Raw genomic sequence first — 20741 nt, 5'->3', positions numbered from 1 at the left:
TGGGTGAAGCAGACAGAAAAGTCTTATTGACCCTGGGAATGTAGCTGATGATTCAACTGTGAATAAGTGCGCTTGTTCTAGTCTTCGTCTATAAAAAGGATATAGTGGCACTGGAAGAGGGTGCAATAAAGATTTGCAAGGACGGTACCAGAACTGAGAGGTTATAACTGTCAGGAAAGACTAAACAGTTTTGAAAAGAAGCCTGACAGGTGACCCCAGAGCAGTCTTTAAGATTACGAAGGGGGTTTGATATAGTAGATAGAGAGAAGATTTTTCCACTTGTGGGGAGTCCAAAACTAGGGACCATAAATACAAGATCGCCACTAATAAATTCAATAGGCCATTCAGGACAATCTTCTTTACTCAGTGAGTGGTGAGAATGTTGTACTTGCTACCACATGGAGTAGTTGAGGCGAATAGCATTGATGCACTTAAGAGGAAGCTGGATAAACATGAGGAAGAAAGGAATAGAAGGTTATGTTGATAGGTTTAGATGAAGATGGGTGGGAGGAGGCTCGTGTGGAGCATAAACAGCGGCGTAGACCAGCTGGGCCGAATTACCCGTTTCTGTGCTCTAAATTCGATAGAATACATTTTGATTATTTGCTTTTGAAAAGGGAGCCCGTTATATATATATATATATATATATATATATCGATCACTGTGCAATTCTGTCACAAGGTACATATAGCTGATGGAGCACACACTAGGAAGAGGTATATATACATGTGAACTAGGAGCTATTCAGCCTCTCGTGCCTTAGGTGACTGCCACAGGCCTATTGTTCCATACTGTCATTCAACTGCGAAGTCAACATAGAGCAGAAGGTGGAGACATGTTTGCAAGTATTTTTTTATTCGTTTGGGGGATGTGGGCGTCGCGGGCTAGACCAGCATTTATTGCCCATCCCCAATTGCCCTTGAGAAGGTGGTGGTGAGCTGCCTTCTTGAACCGCTGCAGTCCATGTGGGGTAGGTACACCCACAGTGCTGTTAGGGAGGGAGTTCCAGGATTTTGACCCGGCGACAGTGAAGGAACAGCGATATAATTCCAAGTCCTGCACTCTTCATTGAACCAGGGTTGATCCCCTAGCTTGATGGTAATGGTAGAGTGGGGGATATGCCGGGCTATGAGGTTACAGATTGTGGTTGAATACAATTCTGCTGCTGCTGATGGTCCAAAGCACCTCATGGATGCCCGGTTTTGAGTTGCTAAATCTGTTCAAAATCTATTCCATTTCGCAAGGTGGTAGTGCCACACAACACGATGGAGTGTATCCTCAGTGTGAGGATGGGATTTCATCTCAACAAGGACTGTGCGGTGGTCACTCCTACCAATACTGTCATGGACAGATGCATCTGCGACAGGTAGATTGGCGAGAACGAGGTCAAGTAAGTTTTTCCCTCACCCTCTGCCGCAGACCCAGTCTGGCAGCTATGTCCCTTAGGACTCAGCCAGCTCGGTCAGTAGTGCTGCTACTGAGCCACTCTTAGTGATGGACATTGAAGTTCCCCACCCAGAGTACTTTGTGCCCTTGCTGCCCTAAGTGCTTCTTCCAATTGGTGTTCAACATGGAGAAGCACTGATTCATCAGCCGAAGGGGGTGCAGTAGGGGGTAATCAGCAGGAGGTTTCCTTGCTCACGTTTGACCTGATCCCATAAGACTTGCAAGTAGAGAAGAGAAAGGAACAGAGGACCAGGAGGAGACCATTCAGCCCCTGGAGCCTCATAGAACTGGAGTAAGCACCTCAATCTCACGAGGCTGTTATATAGGAGCAGGGGAAGGCCATTCAGCCCCTCGAGCCTGTTATTATCGGAACTAAAGGCTGGGATTCATCCCCTCAAGCTTATTATATAGGAACAGAATGAGGCCATTCAGCCCCTTGAACCTTTTACAGAGGCACAGAAGGAGGCCATTCAGCCCCTCAAGCCTGTTCCGTCATTCAATTAGATCACGGTTCATCTGTATCTTAACTCCATTTACTTCTTTTCGTTCCAAATCCCCTAATACCCTGACCCAACAAAAAAATCTACCATTCTCACTTTTGAAATTTTCAATTGACCCCCAGCATTTTTGTGGGGGGGGGGGGGGGGGCGGGGGGAGAAAGAAGAGAGTTCTAGATTTCCACTACGCTTTGTGTGAAGGAGTGCTTTCTGATATCACCCTTGAATGGCCTAGTTTTAATTTTAAGGTTATACCTCCTTGTTCTGGACTTCCTCACCAGAGGGAATAGTTTCTCTCTATCTACCCTATCAACTCCTTTAATCTCTTATACACCTCAATTAGATCAACCCTTAATCCTTTTATCATTCTGGTGACTATGTGCTGCACCCTCTCCAAGGCTAGTACATCCTTCCTCAGGTGCGGTATCTTTTATATATGTTGCCTGATGGAGTGAGGCTGTACACTTGGTGGGATGTGTTGCATTTGGGCCTAGCAGGAGTCACTCCTTTAGTGGGTAGTGGGCAAGGAAAAGTCTATTTGCCCGTGGAGGGTTCGGCCCTTGCCCGACTTGTGGCAGGTTCTCCATCTGCCCCTGCGGCGCGTGTCTGGCTGTGCAGGTTGGTGAGTGTGGAGTCCTACCTTTTGCATCTCAATATTAAATATCAGACTGAAATGCCAGTTGTGCCCCCTGGCTGGGGGAGCATCCTGCTCACTTTTTAACTGTGAGGATGGGATGGGTAGAGTTAAAAAATAAAAAAAAAATCGCCCAATTCCCCCTCCCGGACAAATTAGTCGAGCTGTAAATGTGGAGGTGAGGTGACAAAGAAGCGCGGCCTCCATTTCCCACATAACTCAGTTACACACTGAGAATAGCATGCCCTGCCTCTGCTAAGGCCGCATGCTGATAGTTACCTGTTCGCTGAGTTCCAGTCAGCGGAATGCTCTCCCTCTGATCAATCACACAGTAGACCTTCACCAGGTATTCAGTACCAGGCTGGAGCCCTGAGGAACAGTCAATGGCTTCAGATTAGATCAAAATGTAGGCCCCACCAAAGCAAACAAAATAAAAGACCAAATAGTTCTATTCTACATAATCAGATACCAGCACTCAGGGTGACCCGGGGGAGAGTGGAAAGGCTGACCGAGTGAGATCCAGCCTTCTCCTCTCCCAGAGGCACCTGCAGGAGTAGCGGGGGCACACTTGGAATAGGCTCCCAGCAAAGGGAGCTGATGCCAATGCTAATGAACTGCTTGATCAGGCTACTGGGATGGGAAGTTAAAGGGATGGACCTAGATGATGCACTGGTCCAGTGGACACAGTGGGCTCCAGTACCACTACGCATGCTGGAGGGGCAGGCCTGTGATGTCGGTGTCCGGCTGCAGACCTGGGTTGAATACGGAGATCTCGGGATGGAGAGTTTCCTTCAGGAGATTCAGGGATTGGGTCATGTCCATGATAAGGCCTCTGCTGCAGAGAGATCGATGGGCTGAGTGACCTTTTCTCATTTGGTCGCATTCCCATGGAAACGACTGGAAAGCTTTGAAGATCCCGGGGGGCCGGGTCATATGGGACATTAATATCGGCATCACGTGCTATTTGTCAGGAGGCGGGATCATTGTCACGTTGCAAGGTGAGACCTAGCGCAAAAGATATGACAAATGGGCCCATGCCGCATTGCAAAGCATTGCCTCATAGTCCACTGAGAACAACATTTACCAAAGGTCTAAACTCAACCACATGCACAAACACACACATTGACATCTATGCATCCATGCAAGTACACATACACACTGTGATGGAGTCCTCATGTGCAGACTGCGTTCTGTGCAGCTGATCTGTTGGGCACTGTGACTTTGGATTTAAAGCATCTTTTTTTGAGACAGACACGGATTTGAAAAAGAAATTAGAAGCCTCAGCCTTCTGGGAGGTCAGAACCAGGCCAACAAAATACTTTTTAACCAGAGCGACATGTGATTGGAGTTTAGGTTTCAGTTTTACAAGAAGGCTCTGTGGGGGTGGTGGGGGCAGGGGGGTGTGGTGCGGTAAAACCAGTTGCAAAGCTGGGAGTTGTTGTTTAAAAAGACAAACAAGATCTTTGAATTGGATCCAGTTTTCTGGGAGCTGACCCTTGGAAAATACAAGTTGCTATTGTTGATATTGGTGCCTTACAGAGTTACGTAAAGCGTGATCAGTGAAGCTATATCACCAGGACTGTTGTGAGCAAAACTGCAGAAGTTCCAGGAGGGTGCACAGTTTTAGTGCAGACGGAATTGGTGGGGTTCAGATTGCAGAGGAACTGCCATCGAGTGGAAATCGGCGTTTGCAACTTGGGAGACAGGATCTGGAGACCGACTTGAAAAGTTCAAAGATCTGAAGGACATTGTGATGGTTCGGCTTTGAGATGCATCCTTGTTGCATCTGATAGTTAACGTGTATAACCTTTAAGATATATATTAACCATAATTTCACTGATAGCTCATGTTACATTTATGTTGGTTTTGGTTTGAGTGTTAAAGTAAAATTTATAAAAGTGAAATCTTATCCGTTTGGGTTTTGTTTCCTAAATTGGGATTAGTCAGATTCAAATCTTGTGTTTTGCTGCTGGTCTGCACGGGATTATAACACACACACACGCAGACACATCCGTGCACACACTGACACATGCACATGTCGTTTCCAGAGCCTGCGCATCACTCTCTGCCCCTTACCTGTCAGTATGACCATGCTGTTGGAAGGTGTGATGGTGAGGTCTGTGGTCCCCTCCTCCTGGTCTCCCACTGGGCTGTAGCGCACGAGGAAATTGGTGAGGTCGATGGAGGCAGGTGCGGACCAGCTGACCCTCATGGTGTCTGGTCCCACATTGGTGAAGCGTAGGTTGGTGGGAGGCGGAACCGCTAGGGAGAAAATGGAAAGGTGTGCCACGTCACTGGCAGCTCTTGGTATGAGCCGAATGGTGGAGCTGCACAGACATGTGCCCCATGCATTTGAGGTAGGACCGTTGGGTTTGCATGCACACACACGCACATACACACGCTTCCAAACACTGGGCGCATTCGCCTCTCTTGTACCTCAGGTTGGGATGTCAGGTCTCAGGGTCAGGGCAGGGTAGTTCCATTGCCAAATATTCCCTATGGGGCCACATTTTCAGAGAAAAGACCTGGAAATTATACCCAGTCTCTTGGCCACTGTGCATTTGAGAGTTTACATCCCCCCACCCATTTCCTTGCTCCATTAAGTGGGCCCTCTCCTCCTCCACCCCCCACCAACCAGGTCTAGGTTTGCTGAATAAACAGCAAAGACAAGATTTAGCACAGGGTGTTCCGTAGGAAGAATCCAATCTCTCCCACTTCAGATGTCTCCACTTGTAAGCAGTCAAACTCACTCCAATCTACGTCGGCGTATTAAAATGGGGAAAGAACTTGCATTTATATAGCACAGTTCACCACCTCGGGATATCCGAAAGTGCTTTACAGCCAATTAGGTAATATTTTGAAGTGTAGTAACCATTGTAACTTAGGAAACACAGCAGCCAATTCAGGTACAGCAAGATCCCACAAGCCACAATGACCAACCTATTTTGTTTTAGCGATGTTGGTTGAGGGATACATATTGTCTAAGACACTGGGGAGAACTACACTGCACTGGTTTGAAATAGCACCATGGCATTTTATTTTTATTTCCACCCGAGAGGGTCTCGGCTTAAAGTCTCATCCGAAAGGTGACACCTCGGACAGTGTAGCACTCGATTTTGTGCTCAAGTCTCTGGAGTGGGGACTTGAGTCCACAGCCTTGTGACTGAGATGCAAGAGTGCTACCAAGGCAGAGCTGGCACCTAGGGAGACACCTAGGAAGGGGGAGAGGACCATAAAACTCTTGTTTCAATAGATCCCCAAATTACATTTTTTAAACTGCTTTCGAATAAAAAGGGAGCACAGGAGGCCATTCAGCCTTGCTTCCCTATTCAGTCAGATCTTAGGTGCTCTATTTCTTAACTCCATTTACCCACCTTGGTTCCGCATCCATGAATACCCACTCCTAACAAAAATCTATCAATCTCATTTTGAAATTTTCAATTGATCCCGAGCTTCAACAGCTCTTTTTTTTAAAGGGGGGTGGGGGTTTGCGGAGAGTTCCAGATTTCCACTACCCTTTGTGTGAAGAACTGCTTCCTCCCATGGTCCCCTAGCTCTGGTTTGAAGTTTATGCTCTCTTGTTCTGGATCACCATCATGGCCACCACTCCCAGCATGCATTACCCGTTGACATCAATCGCAGGTTCAAACTGATCTCATGCACACCTGGGGTCGGTGGTGGAGGCGGGGGCGGGGTCCGGGGAATGGGTGGAAAAAGAGAGAGAGAGAGAAAGTTGCCCAGCGCTACACACATTCAGTTGGCAGTAAGATGGCAAGAGCTCACCGAGGGGAGATAGGCTACCAACCTCCGGGAAAGCGTGTAGCACTGGGAGAGGAAAACAACAGAGGAGATTTTTTAAAAAATGAGCTGAAAGAAAATTCACCGGTTTGCTGTTTTCGAGTGGTCGCGATACTCTCACCACCCTCTATCAGGGTGATAACACTGATGTCGTAATCTATCCCGGGCTCCAGGCCTTGCACAGTATAGTATCCCGTCGACGAGCTCACAAAGTCTTCAAAAATGGGAACGGACTCTCCCGACGCTATGACAGTGATGCGGTAGCCAGTAATGGCCGAATAGTTAAGCGGGCTCCATTTCAGGCCGATGGTTGTGTCGCTTACATCAACGAAGGTGAGGTCAGTGAGTTGGGGGATTTCTGGTTAGTTAAAGGGCAACAATGAAGCATTAAAGGTGCAAAAAAAAAGGAAAACCAAAAATGGAACAGCATGATTTTGTTCTAAAAAGATGATTTAACTGCAAAAGTTACAAGCATTCAAAAGGTGATATGCAATGGGATTCCCCCCCCCTTAATTTTAATGCAGGTGGAATACAAGCCCTCAGTACTATGCACGTTCTCTAACAGTGTGAGGTTTTTGTATTATTTCCTAGAAATACTAATTTTTGTGTAAATAAATTTCTTTCCTTCCCTCTTCGCCTGAAGGCCTTATCGTGAGGTGTGGCTCCAGCCAGTGCTGGTTGCCTTGCCCAACATGGCCGTTCTTGTCCACACTGGGTGCCAGGAGGCCATTTTGTTCCTCCCATTCAGTCCCTGCCCCTCTCACCCACCCAGCCCCTGCCTCAAGCCACACAGACCTGCATTTTCCAGCAGAAGACAGCTGCCGAGGAGCAGGGAAACCCGTCCATTTTGCCTCGAGTCGCTGGCGTTTACGAAACTGCTCCCAACAGCTGAGGTCACCTGGTCCAGCACAGGCCCCGACATTGAGCCCGGGACCTTTTCCAGCCTGTTAACTCATCACGCTTGCCTTTTCTATCTGAGCTCCTGATGGCCCCTAAGCATATATCCTCCGTTTGCTCTTCCCGTTTGAAATACCACTATAAAGTTAGAAGCTTTTTCATATCACCTTTACAACCAGTAATGGAAAGCTTTCAATTACTGAATGATCAAAGTTAGTGAAAGGTGGAGCACACTGCAATGGATTTTTTTTTAAACTGAAGCAAATAAAAGAAATGCAGCTCTCAATGGAAGCCATTTTGTGATGTTGGCATCTGCAATATAAGCATGAAAATAAAGTGCTTCAAATGTGGCGTCGAGAGAAAGCAAGCATGAAGGTTCAGAAGCTAAGGTAAGGGCTTCCTGTGCAGGTTCGTGGTATGTCCCAGTCTCAGTCCTTACACCTACATTTAAAAAAAAACACAACAACCGTCATGGCTGCCAAACCATCATGGCTGCTCTCAATTACCTTGCGTTATCACCGTGGATACCGGAAGGCTTTCCATGCCGTTCTTGAGGGTGTAAACGCTGACGTTGTATTCAATGCCAGGACTCAGGTTCTCCAGAGTCCAGGAAGATTGTCCGGCTGCAACAAATTCCTCCAGCAGGTTGCCCTGTTGGCCTTGTCTTGGAGCACAGGTCACCCGGTAGCCAGTGATATCTACAGTGTACACACACAAATACACAGACAGACACACAAGCACAAGAACATTGCTGTCAAAATAGAAGCACAATCTACTCGGGAGTATTTAAAATAATTCAGAAGCAGGAGAAATGTGGGCCTATGAGCTTTGGTCATAATCTGATAGCTTCATGCTCACTTTTCGTGGTCCAGGTTTTTTTTTTTCCAACCCGAATTCAAATTTTCAAACTACCCTGGTGGGGTTTGAAGTTACGCTGTCTGGAATATTCATCTAGGAACACCCTCTTGCGAGAACGCAACGGTAGCCGTGAGGTGGCACGGTGGGGAAGACGGCCCCTGAGGGTGAAAAGCTGCCATTTTCTGGCACAGGACAGCTAATGGCAAGTAGTGGGTGGGAAGGTTGGGTTGGGCAGAGTAGGCGGAGAAAATATCTGGCCAGGGCCGCAGGCTGGTATGGATAATAGCCAGTGATTATGCCGGGAGGAAGCCCTGTGAGGAAAGTGGCATTGTATGGCATTACACCATCCTCTTCATCCCGACATGCTGGGATATTAAAATTTGAAGCTGGGAGGATGGAAAACAGCAGAAAAATATATAGAATATTCCGATGAAGGGTCACTGACCCGAAACGTTAACTCTGCTTCTCTTTCCACAGATGCTGCCAGACCTGCTGAGTGGTTCCAGCATTTCTTGTTTTTATCATAGAATATTCAAACCTCATCAGCTTAAACCCAATACCCAGATGTGACAGAAAATGGTACAAAATGGCCTTCATCTAGAAGAATGGGCGATGTGTACTGGTAAAACAATGAGCACGACGCTCAGTCTGTAGGAAAATGGCAGGAACATGGCACCCGAGTATTATTCCGCTGTTAAAGGGAAGGTGGGTGACCCTTTAAGGAGCCAAACTGTAACTGCGCATTCTTGAGAGGAGCACTTGAGCCAGGTATGGTTCTGACTGGAGACACGAACCCTGACTTTTTTTTTTAAGCTGGGGAGGACATTTAAGAAGCTGCAGTGGCTGTTCTGGCTCCAGTGATAAAGGTGATACACAGATGTACGTCGGACAACTATTATTCCTGTAGGCTCCCACGTGAAAACGTCCCCCTCCCCCAACCCTATCGAAAACAATAAGAGAACCCAACTCTTTGTCGGCCTGTACCTGGTGATGGTCCCTCTTGCCAAGACACCGTCAGTTCACCAGTATTGGGATTGGAATGGACTTGTAAGTCGGTAGGTGGGGAGAGTTCTACATAGACACACAAAGGAGAGAGAGGTCACACAGTTGGCAACTACACCAATAACAACTGGCATTAACATAGCATCTTTAACATAGTAGAAACATCTCCAGATGCTTCACAGGAGCATCATCAGACAAAACTGGACACCAAGCCAAGTAAGGAGGTATTCCCAGTAGTAGGGAAGTATCGGTGTTTGGTGGGGGGAGGAGGGGGGTGGGGTGTGATCAGAGTCTGGCAATTGACAGGGAGGGTAGAAAGGCTTGGGGCTGCGAGGAGGGGCTGGGCAAGAACAACAGCAGACTAGTATTAAACAAGGCAACACAAGAGCTGGCACATGCACGATGGGCTGAGCGGCCTCCTGTGTTATATCATTCTATGATTCTATGTGCTTGTGCCATTGCCACCACTAGACTGATATTGGTAGTGTTGTCAAGAGTTTTTGTTCACAGTAAGATCAGTGCATTTGACTTGGGCCTGGGAACATGATAATAACTTGCATTTATATAGGGTACATATAGTAAACAGCCCAAGGCGCTTCTCAGGAGAGTCATCAGGCGAAATGTGACACTGAAATATATAAGGAGATATTAGGACAGGGACCAAAAACTTCGCCAAAGAGGTAAGCTTCAAGGAGCATCTTAAAAGGAGGGGCGAGAGGTAGAGGCAGAAACGTATAATGGAGGAAATTCCAGAGCTTAGGCCTAGAGAACTTAAGGCACAGCTTCCAATGTTGGAGCAACAGGAAATCAGAAATGTGCAGGAGACCAGAACTGGAGGAGCACAGAGATCCTGAGGAGGTTACAGGGATAGGGAGGAATGAGGCCATCAGCTTCGAATTGCTGTATGCACATTACTCAGTGGGTGAAAAGTTGAAAACTCCCTTTTTGGAGAGACTGCGGTCAGTGACAGACTCACCAGTGGTCACTTTCTTGGTGATGGGACTGTCCCGTTCCTCGTCATTCGCCAGCACTGTAATGGAAATGGTGTACTCTGTGCCAGGGATGAGGCTGGAGATGATAATGCTCCCGGAGTCACTGGTCACTTCTCGAGGGGTTTCTCCGCCTTGGGAGGGCCGCACTCCGACCTAATGAGAATAAAATGGGATGGCGAAAGACAATCAGAGTCACACAACACAGGCGGAGACCACTTGGCCCATTGTAGCTGTGCTGGCTCTTTGAAAGAATTCTCCAATTAATCCCACTCCCCTGTCTTTCCCCATCGCCCTGCTTCCACTACCCTTTCAGGCAGTGCATTCCAAATCACAACAACTCACCGAATACAAAAAACGCAGCTCCCCCTCTGACTCTTTTGCTAATTATCTTAAATCTGTGTCCTTCAGTCACCCACCCTCCAGCCAATGGAAACAGTTCCCTCCTATTTATTCTTTCAAACCCTTCATCAAAACAACAAGGTCCAATTTCACCCCCACCCAAATATAACAATTGCACAATTCACAACACATCCAACAATTAGCATTTCCTGGGTATTTACGTTGAGTTTTAAAAAATAGACTTGCATTTATATAGCGCCTTTCCTGACCTCAGGAGGACCCAAAGCACTTTACGGCCAATTAAGTAATTTTGAATTGTAGTGGTCATGTGAGAAACATTTGTACATATTTGCCCCATAAACAAGGTGATAACGACCAGGTAATCTGTTTTAGTGATGTTGGCTGAGGGGTAAGTATTGGACAGGACATCAGGAGAAAGTCCCCTGCTCTTCTTCAAACAGAGCCCTGAGATTTTCTACATCCCCTTGAGAGGGATGACAGGCCCTTGGTTTAATGTATCATCCATAAAGACTGCACTTCCAACTGCCCAGATTACACATTGAAGTCTCTGCAGTCCGACTTGAACCTTCTGACTCAAAGATCAGAATGCGAACAAGTGAGCCACATTTTTGACCAAAGAAGTTCTCCTACCCTCTGTTCTAAATCTTTTCTAACTAATCTTGTACCTGTGTCCCCTCAGTCTTAACCCAGCAACTACTGGAAACAGTCTGCTTCTATCTACCCGGTACCATCCTTTCAAGTTCTTCGTATTGAACATACATTCCAAAATGAATAAACCCTTGACGCCCTTACCTTGAACGATATCCTGGGTATGGGTGTCCAGGTGATTATGATAGCTGTATCGGTCACCTTCGTGTTAAAGTTAGGTCCTGGACCCATAGCCTCCACTGCAATACACAAATAGAGCAAAATAATTCAGATTTAATGGGCTTTAGTTAGTTTCTTTTTGTGTTGGGGGGCAGGGGGTGCGTTGGTGTGCAGGCGATGGGTTGATAAATCTCCCAGGTCGCGAGCTCCATTTCCAAGCCTGGAAAACTGGACCTTGGCACACACTTAGGAAGTTTGGACTGTGGAAGAAACCAGATTTATTCACTGGCTCATTGGCCAAACTTATTAGCTGGTGCAGCCTAAACAAAGCCCAATAAGATAGAAAGGGACCAGTGCTTGCAATGCATTGCCAACCACAACATCTCTTTGTGACCTTGTGTTAAACAACAAGCACTGGCTGAATTGGAGTGGGAGGGAGGAGTCATGAACCCTCCCCTCCCCCATCATTCTGGCTTGGCCAGTTTTTAAATTGGCTGCCAATAATTTACTCATGTAATGGACAATAAACAGCAACATACCAGCCGTACAAGGAAAACTAAAAATAAGGCAAGAAGAGGAATATAGTGGATTTAGAAATAAGTTTTTTAAAATGGTAATGGAGAAAATAATGGGACTTAAGATAGACAACCCTCTATGATTTCCACCTCAGAGAATTACAAGCAACAAGTGAGGAAATTGCTGGTGCAGTAGTTATAATATTCCAAAGCTCTCTAGATTCAGGAATTGTACCTTTGCAAAACTATAAAATTGTAAATGTTGTTGCACACCTATCAGTTTGACACCAGTTAGTATCAGAAAGTTTAAGGCACAGAAAGAGGCCACTTGGCCCATCGTATCTGTGCCAGCCGAAAAACAATCCACCTATTCTAATCCCACCATCCTGCATTTGGTCCGTAGCCCTGCAGATTAGGCACTTGAGGTGCATGTCCAGACTCCATTTGAATGAGTTGATGGTTTCTGCCTCAACTTCCCTTTCAGGCAGTGAGTTCCAGGTCCCCTCTAATTTTTCTACCAATCACTTTAAATCTATGCTCCCTCGTCACTGACCTTTCTGCTAAGATGAACAGACCCTTCAGCTCCACTCTATTCAGGCCCCTCAAAACTTTGTACATTTCAATCAAATCTCCCTTCAGCCTTCTCTGTTCCAAGGAGAACAACACTGGCCTATCCAATCTTTCCTCATAGTTACATTTTTCCAGTCCTGGCAACATCCTTGTAAATCTCCCCTGTACCCTCTAGTGCAGTTACATCCTTTCTGTAATGAGGTGACCAGTACTGCAAACAGTATTCAAGTTGTGGCCTAACCAATGATTTATACAGTTCCAGCATAACCTCTCTGCTCTTATATTTTATACCTCAGCTAATAAAGGAAAGGATTCCATATGCCTTCTCAACCATCTTATCGACCTGTCCTGCTACCTTCGGGATCCGTAGATGTTAACTGCAAGGTCCCTCACTTCCTCTCCACTTCTCAGTATTTTCCCATTGTGTATTCCTTCGCCTTGTTTGACCTCCCCAAATGCATCACCTCACACTTCTCCGTGTTGAATTCCATTTGACACTTTTTTGCTCATCTGACCAGACCATCAATATCTTCCTGCAGCCTACAGCTGTCCTCCTCGCTATCTACTACACGGCCAATCTTCTTGTCGTCTGCAAATTTCTCGATCATGCCCCCTACATTTACATCCAAATCGTTTATACCACAAAAAGCAGCTGTGGCTAAGTAAGTGGAGTCCATCATCAGGGACACAGAGGGCTGAATTTTACCTTTGGGAACCCAGCGTGGGGAGAAGAGCAGTTCCGAGCTCGCACTTGCTGGCAGTGGGACCGGCTCGGCCATTTTACCACAGGCTCGTCGCCCAAGGATGGTAGACGGACTCCTGATGCTGCAGGCCCAGAGGACTGGCAGCACTGAAGCCTCGGCAGTGCCGCTGGGAGAGGTGGGTGCTGCTGAGGCAGGTCGGAGAACGTGAGGGCCCCTCAACAATGGAGACACCCTCAAACGGGAAAGCAAAACTTAAAATTCAGGGTGGCTGAGACTGATAGGCCCCGCCGATCGCAGAGCAAACCCTTCTGGGGGGGGAATCATTGTGGCACGGGGGCTGCCTTGACTGCCCGTGACCCCCCTCTTTTGGCCATGACCCCGGGCTGCTGCAGCGAGGCTGCCTGCTTGAAACTGGTGGATTTCCCCATGTGGTAGAGTTCGCTCAGCTGTGGGCAAAATGCCAGTGGTCCCATAAAATGGCTATTAATAGGGCCTTTAATTATGCAAATTGGCTGCCCATCTCCGTGGAGAAGGCAGCCGATCCACCTCGCAGCCCGCCTCATGCCCGCTGCTGGGAAACGTCCCCGGCAGCTGGCCAGCGACGGGGAGCCGTCCTGACTCTGCTGCCTGTCATTTCACTAGGCCCCTGGTTCAGTTCCCCCGACCCAGGGGCGAATAAAATTCAGCCCTCTGAGCATTTGGACAAGGATCAGCTGATTGAAGACAGTAATTGATGAGGAGGAGGTTACTCAGGCTCCTGCCTCTCCCCCTGCCCTCAGCACCCGCTCCACTCACAGACCTGAGAAAGGTTGGGGGAAAGAGGTCAGTCTGCACAAATCTTCACCACTCCACCAGTGGGCTGACACACAACCACACGCTGGGGTCGACATTGACTTTGGGATGGCAGCACATTGTACGGTCGCCCGTGTGAAGCAGGAGGTTCACCATTTTGAGGTCCCGGCCTAGTTTGCATCGAGCCACAGATGCCAAACACACGTCCCAATGCAGCTTACTGGAACAAGTTCCTGCTAACTTTACTGGCCAGCAGGAAGTTAGGCGCAGAGGGTGGGGCAAGGCAACCCTCTCCATAGTTGAAGGCGCCATATCAATGCAAGTTGTTACTGTTAATCTGCAGCCTGACACTGACGCTGAAGCTCCACACTTGGTGGAATGGTTTGTTGAGTGAGATACTAGATGTTGTTGGTTAGCCCCAGTAAGAATCCAAGGGTCAGAGCAGGTGAAGAGTCGGGTGGGGTGGTGGGGGTGGAGGGGGGGGCGGCGGGGGTGTTAAGGGAAGGATCATGGTGTAACAATGGCAAAAGGAGAGAAAGGTCAAAAGTGAAGATGGAGGGAGGTGAGAACAGACAGAGAGCGGAAAACTTACGAGTTGTTAAAACATCGTGGACTTTCTGGCTGGACAGGTCGTCTTGCTTTGCAGTGAGAGCAACAACATACTCAGTCCCGGGCAGCAGCCTGTACAGACGATAGTGGGTAGCACTTGGCCTGAGGTTGACGGTTGTGGGTTGCCCCTCAGTCGTCAGGCCCCAAGTCAGGAGGTAGCCAGTAATCCTGGCTCGAGGCGGTGTCCAGCTCACCAGTGCCGAGGTCTCTGTAATGTTTCTGAACTTGAGGTTGGTCGGAGCATCGAGCTCTGATTGAAAAATACACAACAGATCAGGATTTACTTCACAAAAAACAGCGCAACACCTGGAATGGGAGCAAACAACCTGAATGGATTATTACAGGTATGAGATCAAATTCCCAACTCTAAACAAGGAGCCTAAGTCTGGAAGGAAGGAAGGACGGACGGACACTGCACTGTCTTTCAGATGAGACATTAAACCAAGGCCCCGTCTACCCTCTCAGGTGGATGTAAACGATCCCACCACACTAGTTTTTAAAATTCTCATCCTTGTTTTCAACTCCCTCCGTGGCCTTGCTTCTCCCCATCTCTGTAATCTCCTCCAGTCCTACAACCCTCTGAGATACCTGTGCTCCTCTAACTCCGGCCTCTTGAGCGTCCCTGACCTTTATCGCTCCACCGTTTGTGGCCGTGCCTTCAGCTGTCTTGGACCTAAGCTCCGGGATTCCCTCCCTGCACCTCACTTTCCTCCTTTAAGAGGCTGCTTATAACCTAGCTATTTGACCAAGCCTTTAGTCATCTGACCAAATTGGATAAATACATGGAAAAGAAAAATTTACTGGGCTATGGGCAACGAGCAGGGGTGTGGGACAAATAGGCTCGCTCTTTCAAAGAGCTGGCACAGGTGCAATGGGCCGAATGACCTCCTTCTGCGCTGCGACATTTTACACAGTAATCAAAAGGTGATTCTAATTTTTCCATTCCTCCCTCCTTCCCTCTCATTAGCATGCAGTTCCATGGCACGGGCAGCTCTTGCTGTTCTTTGCCCGGATGCCCATTGAGAGAAACAGATCAACTGAACGACGAGGCGCCATTCAATCATGGGGGGGGGGGGGGCATCACATCGAGCCCAATCCTGTCATCACGTGACAGCAGGGGAGGGCCCCCAATTCGCAAACAGAGGCAAGGCCTCCCCACTGCCCCTTAGATGATATTCCACAACCTCCTCCCCCACACCCTCCCAAAGAATGTGTTGAGACCGACTGTACTCGCAGCTTGGGCCAGCCTCAGTATAACTCAATACTTACTGGTGGTTTGCTGCCCAGTCAGAGGGGTGCTCTCGGCTTCACGGTTCAGAGCGTACACGTAGAAGCGGTAGGTGGTCCCGGGCCTCAGCCCAGTGATCTCGACAAAGCTATTCCTGGACCTGGGCAGCTCAGTGGGAGCCTGGCGAGGCCTATCGAGTGGGAGGAAGGTGACGCGATAGCTGGTGATCTCGGTACGAGGCGCATTCCACATGATGGTAATCTTGGACTCAGAGACATCGATGAACTGCAGACCTGTGGGTGGCTCCACCACAACTGGAAGAAAGACACACAGTGAGGAAGGCAGAAAAGCAGCAATTTTACCCCATTATCTCCACCTCTCCTCCTCCTGCATATTCCCTTCCTGCTCCACCTCTCCTTTTCCCCTTCCTCCGTATTTTCTCCCTTCCTTCACCTTTCCCTTCCCTTCATCCCCTACTCCCTTTCCCCATTTTTCTCCTCCATATTTTCTCCCTCCTCCTCCCTTCTCCTTTCCCCCCTCCTCCTCCTCCCTTTCCCCCCCTACTCCCTCCCTCCTTCACCTCCTCCTTCCCACCTCTTTCCCTTTTGAGAAGGCTTTCCACTATCTCTGGTGCTACAGATAGCAACAGGATTCATAAATGAGGTTAAGAAATGCTCCTTACTTTAATGCAGCTTAGGGAGAACTTTCTCGGGTGTATTTCCCCTTGCACTGCAGTTTTGGCCCAACTTCTCTGGTTTAGGTTTCTAAACCATTTGCCCAGTTTAGACTGAGCGAGCGAGCGGCACCTACCTCAAAGCAGTGTGGCCCCGTAATTATAATATTGATACATTTCAAATTTGGTAAAATAGAAGCTAGTTGTCTATAGCTCAATGGTAACACTCTTGTCCACTGAATCAGATAGTTGTGGGTTTAAACCCCACTCCAGAGACCTCAGCACAAAATCTGAGCTGACAGTGCAGTGCAATACTAAGGGAACGCTGAACGAGATGTCAAACTGCCTACCTGTTTGAGTGGATATAGAAGATCCCACGATACAGTTTGGCATTCTCCCCACGTCACTCTAACACCTCGGCTTACCTCATTGCAGTTTGTGGGAGCTTGCTGTGCATAAATTTACTGCAGGGTTGCCCCGCACTGCAACAGGGACTACACTTCAAATGTGCATTGGGATTGCCTGAGGCTGTGAAAGGAGAGGGGCCTGAACAAAAAGCAGAAAAGGGTCTTCAACAGCAGGAAAATTTGTACCCAGTCCCTGCGGCTCGTCCGTCAGTCCTCCCAAGGCAAACAACATTGCGCCTCATCTTCAGAACAAGGCAGATTTTATCGTCAGGCAAATTAAAAAAAAAATGCTTCCCTGTGGAATCTTGGCCACAGACAGATTGCTGCATGGAGTAATCATTTGTCAGACAGCACAATCTTGGTATCATTAGGCTTCGTCAGACAAGGGAAATTGCTGGCAGAATGGTTTTCCCCTATATGGTCATGGAGGCTTGCAACAGGCCAGGCTGAGGCAGAACAAAAACCCGGAATTTTCTGTGCATTCCTCCCTCCCTCTGTTCTCCAGGTCTCGCCACCCGACTATTCCCAAGGAGACGTAAGCAGATACTTCAGGGTGATCTCGATTACATTATGGAGAAAGGGCCCACAGCCTGTTAGGATTCAATCTGGGCAATGAGCCCCAATAGTCTTTGGAACGGCGCTCACTGACCCCTGACCCCCCCAGCTGTCCCTAGTGGCACCAGGCTGTTTTCTGTCCACGTGGTTCCTCGATTTTCGAAATTGAAGAGAGAGAGAGAAAAGAAAAAACAGGTTTCAGACCAAAAGTTCAACAAGTCTTCCTCTTCCCAGGGAAATGTTCCCAGTCATCTTTTGACTGTCAAAAGGATAACTCAGTAAATGATCCACGCAATACTTTTATCTCGAATTAACAGCACAGAAACAGGCCATTCGGCCCACCTGCCGATGTTTATGCTCCAGACGAGCCTCCCCCCACCCCTCTTCATCAGCATATCCTTCACCTTTGATTCCTTTCCCTGCCACCCAGAGGTGGACGTGCCACAGCTAAAGGGAATTCACAGGCTGGAAAGCGTTTGAACATCGTGCGGTTGTGGGAAGTGCTATATAAGTGCAAGTTCTTTCTTACAGGTTTCTTCTGCAGGGAAAACCAAACCCCTCTGTGCAGCCACCCAGCTCCGCTAGCCTCTTTGGTCTAACCCGCTGAAGGCATTTAAATCACAAGCCCACTCCCGACCTCATGACCTCTGGCAGGGTCATTGGTGAAAATCCAAAGCACCAAGATGTGCTGCCATGCCAATTTTCATTTAGAAGGAATTAGCTTGCATTCATATAGCACCTTTCATGTCCCAAAGCACTTCACAGCCAAAGTACTTTTGAAGTGTAGTCACTGTTGCGATGTAGGAAACATGACTACCAATTTGTACACAGCAAGATCCCACAAACAGCACTGTGATAATGACCAAATAATCTATTTTCAGTGATGTCAGTTGAGGGATAAATATTGGTCAGGACGCCAGGGAGAACTCTGCTGCTCTTCTTCAAAATAGCATCATGGGATCTTTCATGTTTACCGCAGAGGGCCTCAATTTAACATCTCATCTGAAAGACAGCATCTCTCCCACTGCAGCACTCCCTCAGTGCTACACTGGAAGTGTCAGCTGAGATTTTGTGCCCAAGTCTTTGTAGCAGGGTTTGAACACACAGCCTTCTGACTCAGAGGCAAGTGTTACTCGCTGAGCCACAGCTAGCTCCCTGAGAATGGAGCCAAACTTCCATCCAGAAGGCTTTTAAGTGAAAAGCATCAAATCATTTTGGTCCACTATTGGGAAATTCTTCTCACCAGCTATTAGGTGTTCAGAGCAGTACCACCATGCATCACCTCCACCTGGGCAAGTCAAACCCTTCCCACCATCCCTCCAGCCATGACCTTTCACCCCATCTCCAGCATCCTAAGCTGACCCTGTGGAGCACTCCCTCCAAACCACTCTCTCTTTCTTCAAGATGACTCTGAACAAAACCAACCACTTCAACCATTTCCTTGGTTCTTCACCTCCACCCGCCCGCAACCTTCTCATCTCCTTGCAAAGCCCTCAGACGCTGAACATTCACACCCCCCACTCAGTCAGGAGGCGAGTTGCCAGACTGTTGCATTGTACCTGGACGTGGGACGCCGTCCGTAGTCTGTTGGATGACCAGCGGGATGCTCTCCTGGCTCTCCTCCACGGCGTAGATGCTGATGTTGTACTGGACGCCGGGGTAAAGGTCAGTGAGGGTCAGGTTGGTTGTGGTACTGGGGAGAATGATCTCGGTGCTGGCCCCTTCCACAGAGGACATGTACACCACACGGTAACCTTTAGATCCAAGCACAGTTAAAATGTTAGCCATGACCAGCGACACCGATGCTACCTCTCATTTTGTGAAGAGCCATTAAAAGAAATTCTTCAAAACTTTCCATGGTCATTACAACCTCATTTCTCCCAGACCCACCCCTTGTCCCCTCAGTTTATCAACTCCTTCCTTATCTCCTTGTGATGGGCAATGGCGACAGGGCTTCAATTCAATTAAATTTCTCAGGCACTGGCCACCTGCCGGTAGTGGGCTCAAATGCCCATTGCATCATGTCAGCGTATTTAGGGCTGGCTGTTCGACCATGGTGGGCATCGCTGCCTACTCCAATTCTGTCCAGAGATGCGTCAGCATTGAATTTCTAGGAATAGTAACCCTGGCCCCCTCCTGAAGACAAAGACCATTCAGAAACCCTGTAGGAACAAATCAGAGTTCTTCCAGTGACTAACCAGAGAACATCTGGGAACAGTTTAGAGCAGGGTTGTCCAACCTTTTCGGGCAGAGGGCTGCATTATGATTTTTGCTTGGCCCAGGGGGCCAGTGAACAAATTTCGCAAGATAAAGGCATGAAAAATTTATTTTACTCATAAAAACAACAAATGTGCATTTTTGTGAAGAAGCTTTAAATGAGAAGACGAATTTATTGACTTACTTTCTCATTACCCCCTCTCCTCTATCTGTCCTCACACTTGATGTAGCAATGCAGAGTATTCTGGATAGATGTCCATCTTTCAGGAGAGACCTTGATCCACACTGTGCACGTGTCTCATTCCCTCTTCCCCCCTCACCCCCTCCCCTCTAGGCCTAGGGGACACAGATTGAAAGTTTTGTGCAAAAGATGCAGGGGGAATATGAGGAAGCACATTTTTACACAGTGGGTGGTAATGACCTGGAACTTGCTGCCCACAAGGGTTGTGGAAGCGGTGACGATCAATGACTTCAAAAGGACGTTGGAAGGCCACCTGAGAGAAACAGACTTGCAGGGCAACGTGGATCACACCAGGATGTGGGACTGACAGCATAGCTCTGTAGAGACTCGATGGCCTCCTTCTGTGCCGTAAGTAAATGACTCCTTGACTCTCTGTCCGCCCGCACCCCCCACCCCCGTCACTCTCGCCCTCTCTGTCTGTCAGTCCCTTTGTCTCCTTCTCCCCCATTTCTCTGTCTCCTTCCCCCTCTCCACCCACCTCTCTCTGTATCTCCTCCCCCACCCCCGTGTCTCCAGTTTTACCCGCTCCCCACTCAGTGTTCCCTGCTCTCTCTATTCCTTCCCCTTTTGCTCTCTCTCACTCTCTCTCACCACCGTGACTGGAAATTTCCCTTCGTTTTCTTATTATAGAGCGGCCTTTTTAAAAAACTCGTTCTGTCTGTTTCACATCAGGAACAGCTGTTTCTCAACAGACTAGGGGTTCTCCGGCGGGCTTTTTAAAAAAAAAGTCAGAATCTGCCGGAAAACCCCGAGTCTGTTGGGAAACAGCTGTTCCCGATGTGAAACTGATAGCATGATGTTTTTAAAAAGGCCGCTCTGTAAAATGAAGACAATGGGAAATTTCCAGTCACGGAGAGGATGAGGAGCGGCCCCGGGAACCGTTTACACCTGCGGGCCGGATGGAAACGTTTGGCGGGCTGCATCCTGGCCCACGGGCTG

General features: G+C 48.2%; 1 protein-coding gene across 5 annotated transcripts in view; it reads right to left on the bottom strand.

Moving 5' to 3' along the window:
* Nucleotides 1-20741, bottom strand: part of LOC137372313 (fibronectin-like) — a 102289-nt gene that overhangs the window by 43790 nt on the left and 37758 nt on the right. For 3 of the 5 annotated variants that reach the window (XM_068036129.1, XM_068036130.1, XM_068036131.1), the window contains exons 18-27: nucleotides 18904-19098; nucleotides 15751-16023; nucleotides 14465-14731; nucleotides 11277-11371; nucleotides 10109-10277; nucleotides 9115-9201; nucleotides 7779-7970; nucleotides 6461-6733; nucleotides 4654-4839; nucleotides 2857-2946 (exon numbers count right to left, since the gene is read on the bottom strand). In XM_068036129.1, coding sequence (XP_067892230.1) covers nucleotides 2857-2946; nucleotides 4654-4839; nucleotides 6461-6733; nucleotides 7779-7970; nucleotides 9115-9201; nucleotides 10109-10277; nucleotides 11277-11371; nucleotides 14465-14731; nucleotides 15751-16023; nucleotides 18904-19098 — 1827 coding nt within the window. The remainder of the gene's footprint in view (nucleotides 1-2856; nucleotides 2947-4653; nucleotides 4840-6460; nucleotides 6734-7778; nucleotides 7971-9114; nucleotides 9202-10108; nucleotides 10278-11276; nucleotides 11372-14464; nucleotides 14732-15750; nucleotides 16024-18903; nucleotides 19099-20741) is intronic. The other 2 variants (XM_068036133.1, XM_068036134.1) reach the window with 1 other exon arrangement.

The sequence above is a fragment of the Heterodontus francisci genome, chromosome 7 (genome assembly GCF_036365525.1).
Source record: "Heterodontus francisci isolate sHetFra1 chromosome 7, sHetFra1.hap1, whole genome shotgun sequence".
NCBI classification, from domain to species: domain Eukaryota; kingdom Metazoa; phylum Chordata; class Chondrichthyes; order Heterodontiformes; family Heterodontidae; genus Heterodontus; species Heterodontus francisci.
The sequence above is the reverse complement of the archived record's forward strand: the minus strand, read 5'-3'. Positions and strand labels throughout refer to the sequence as shown.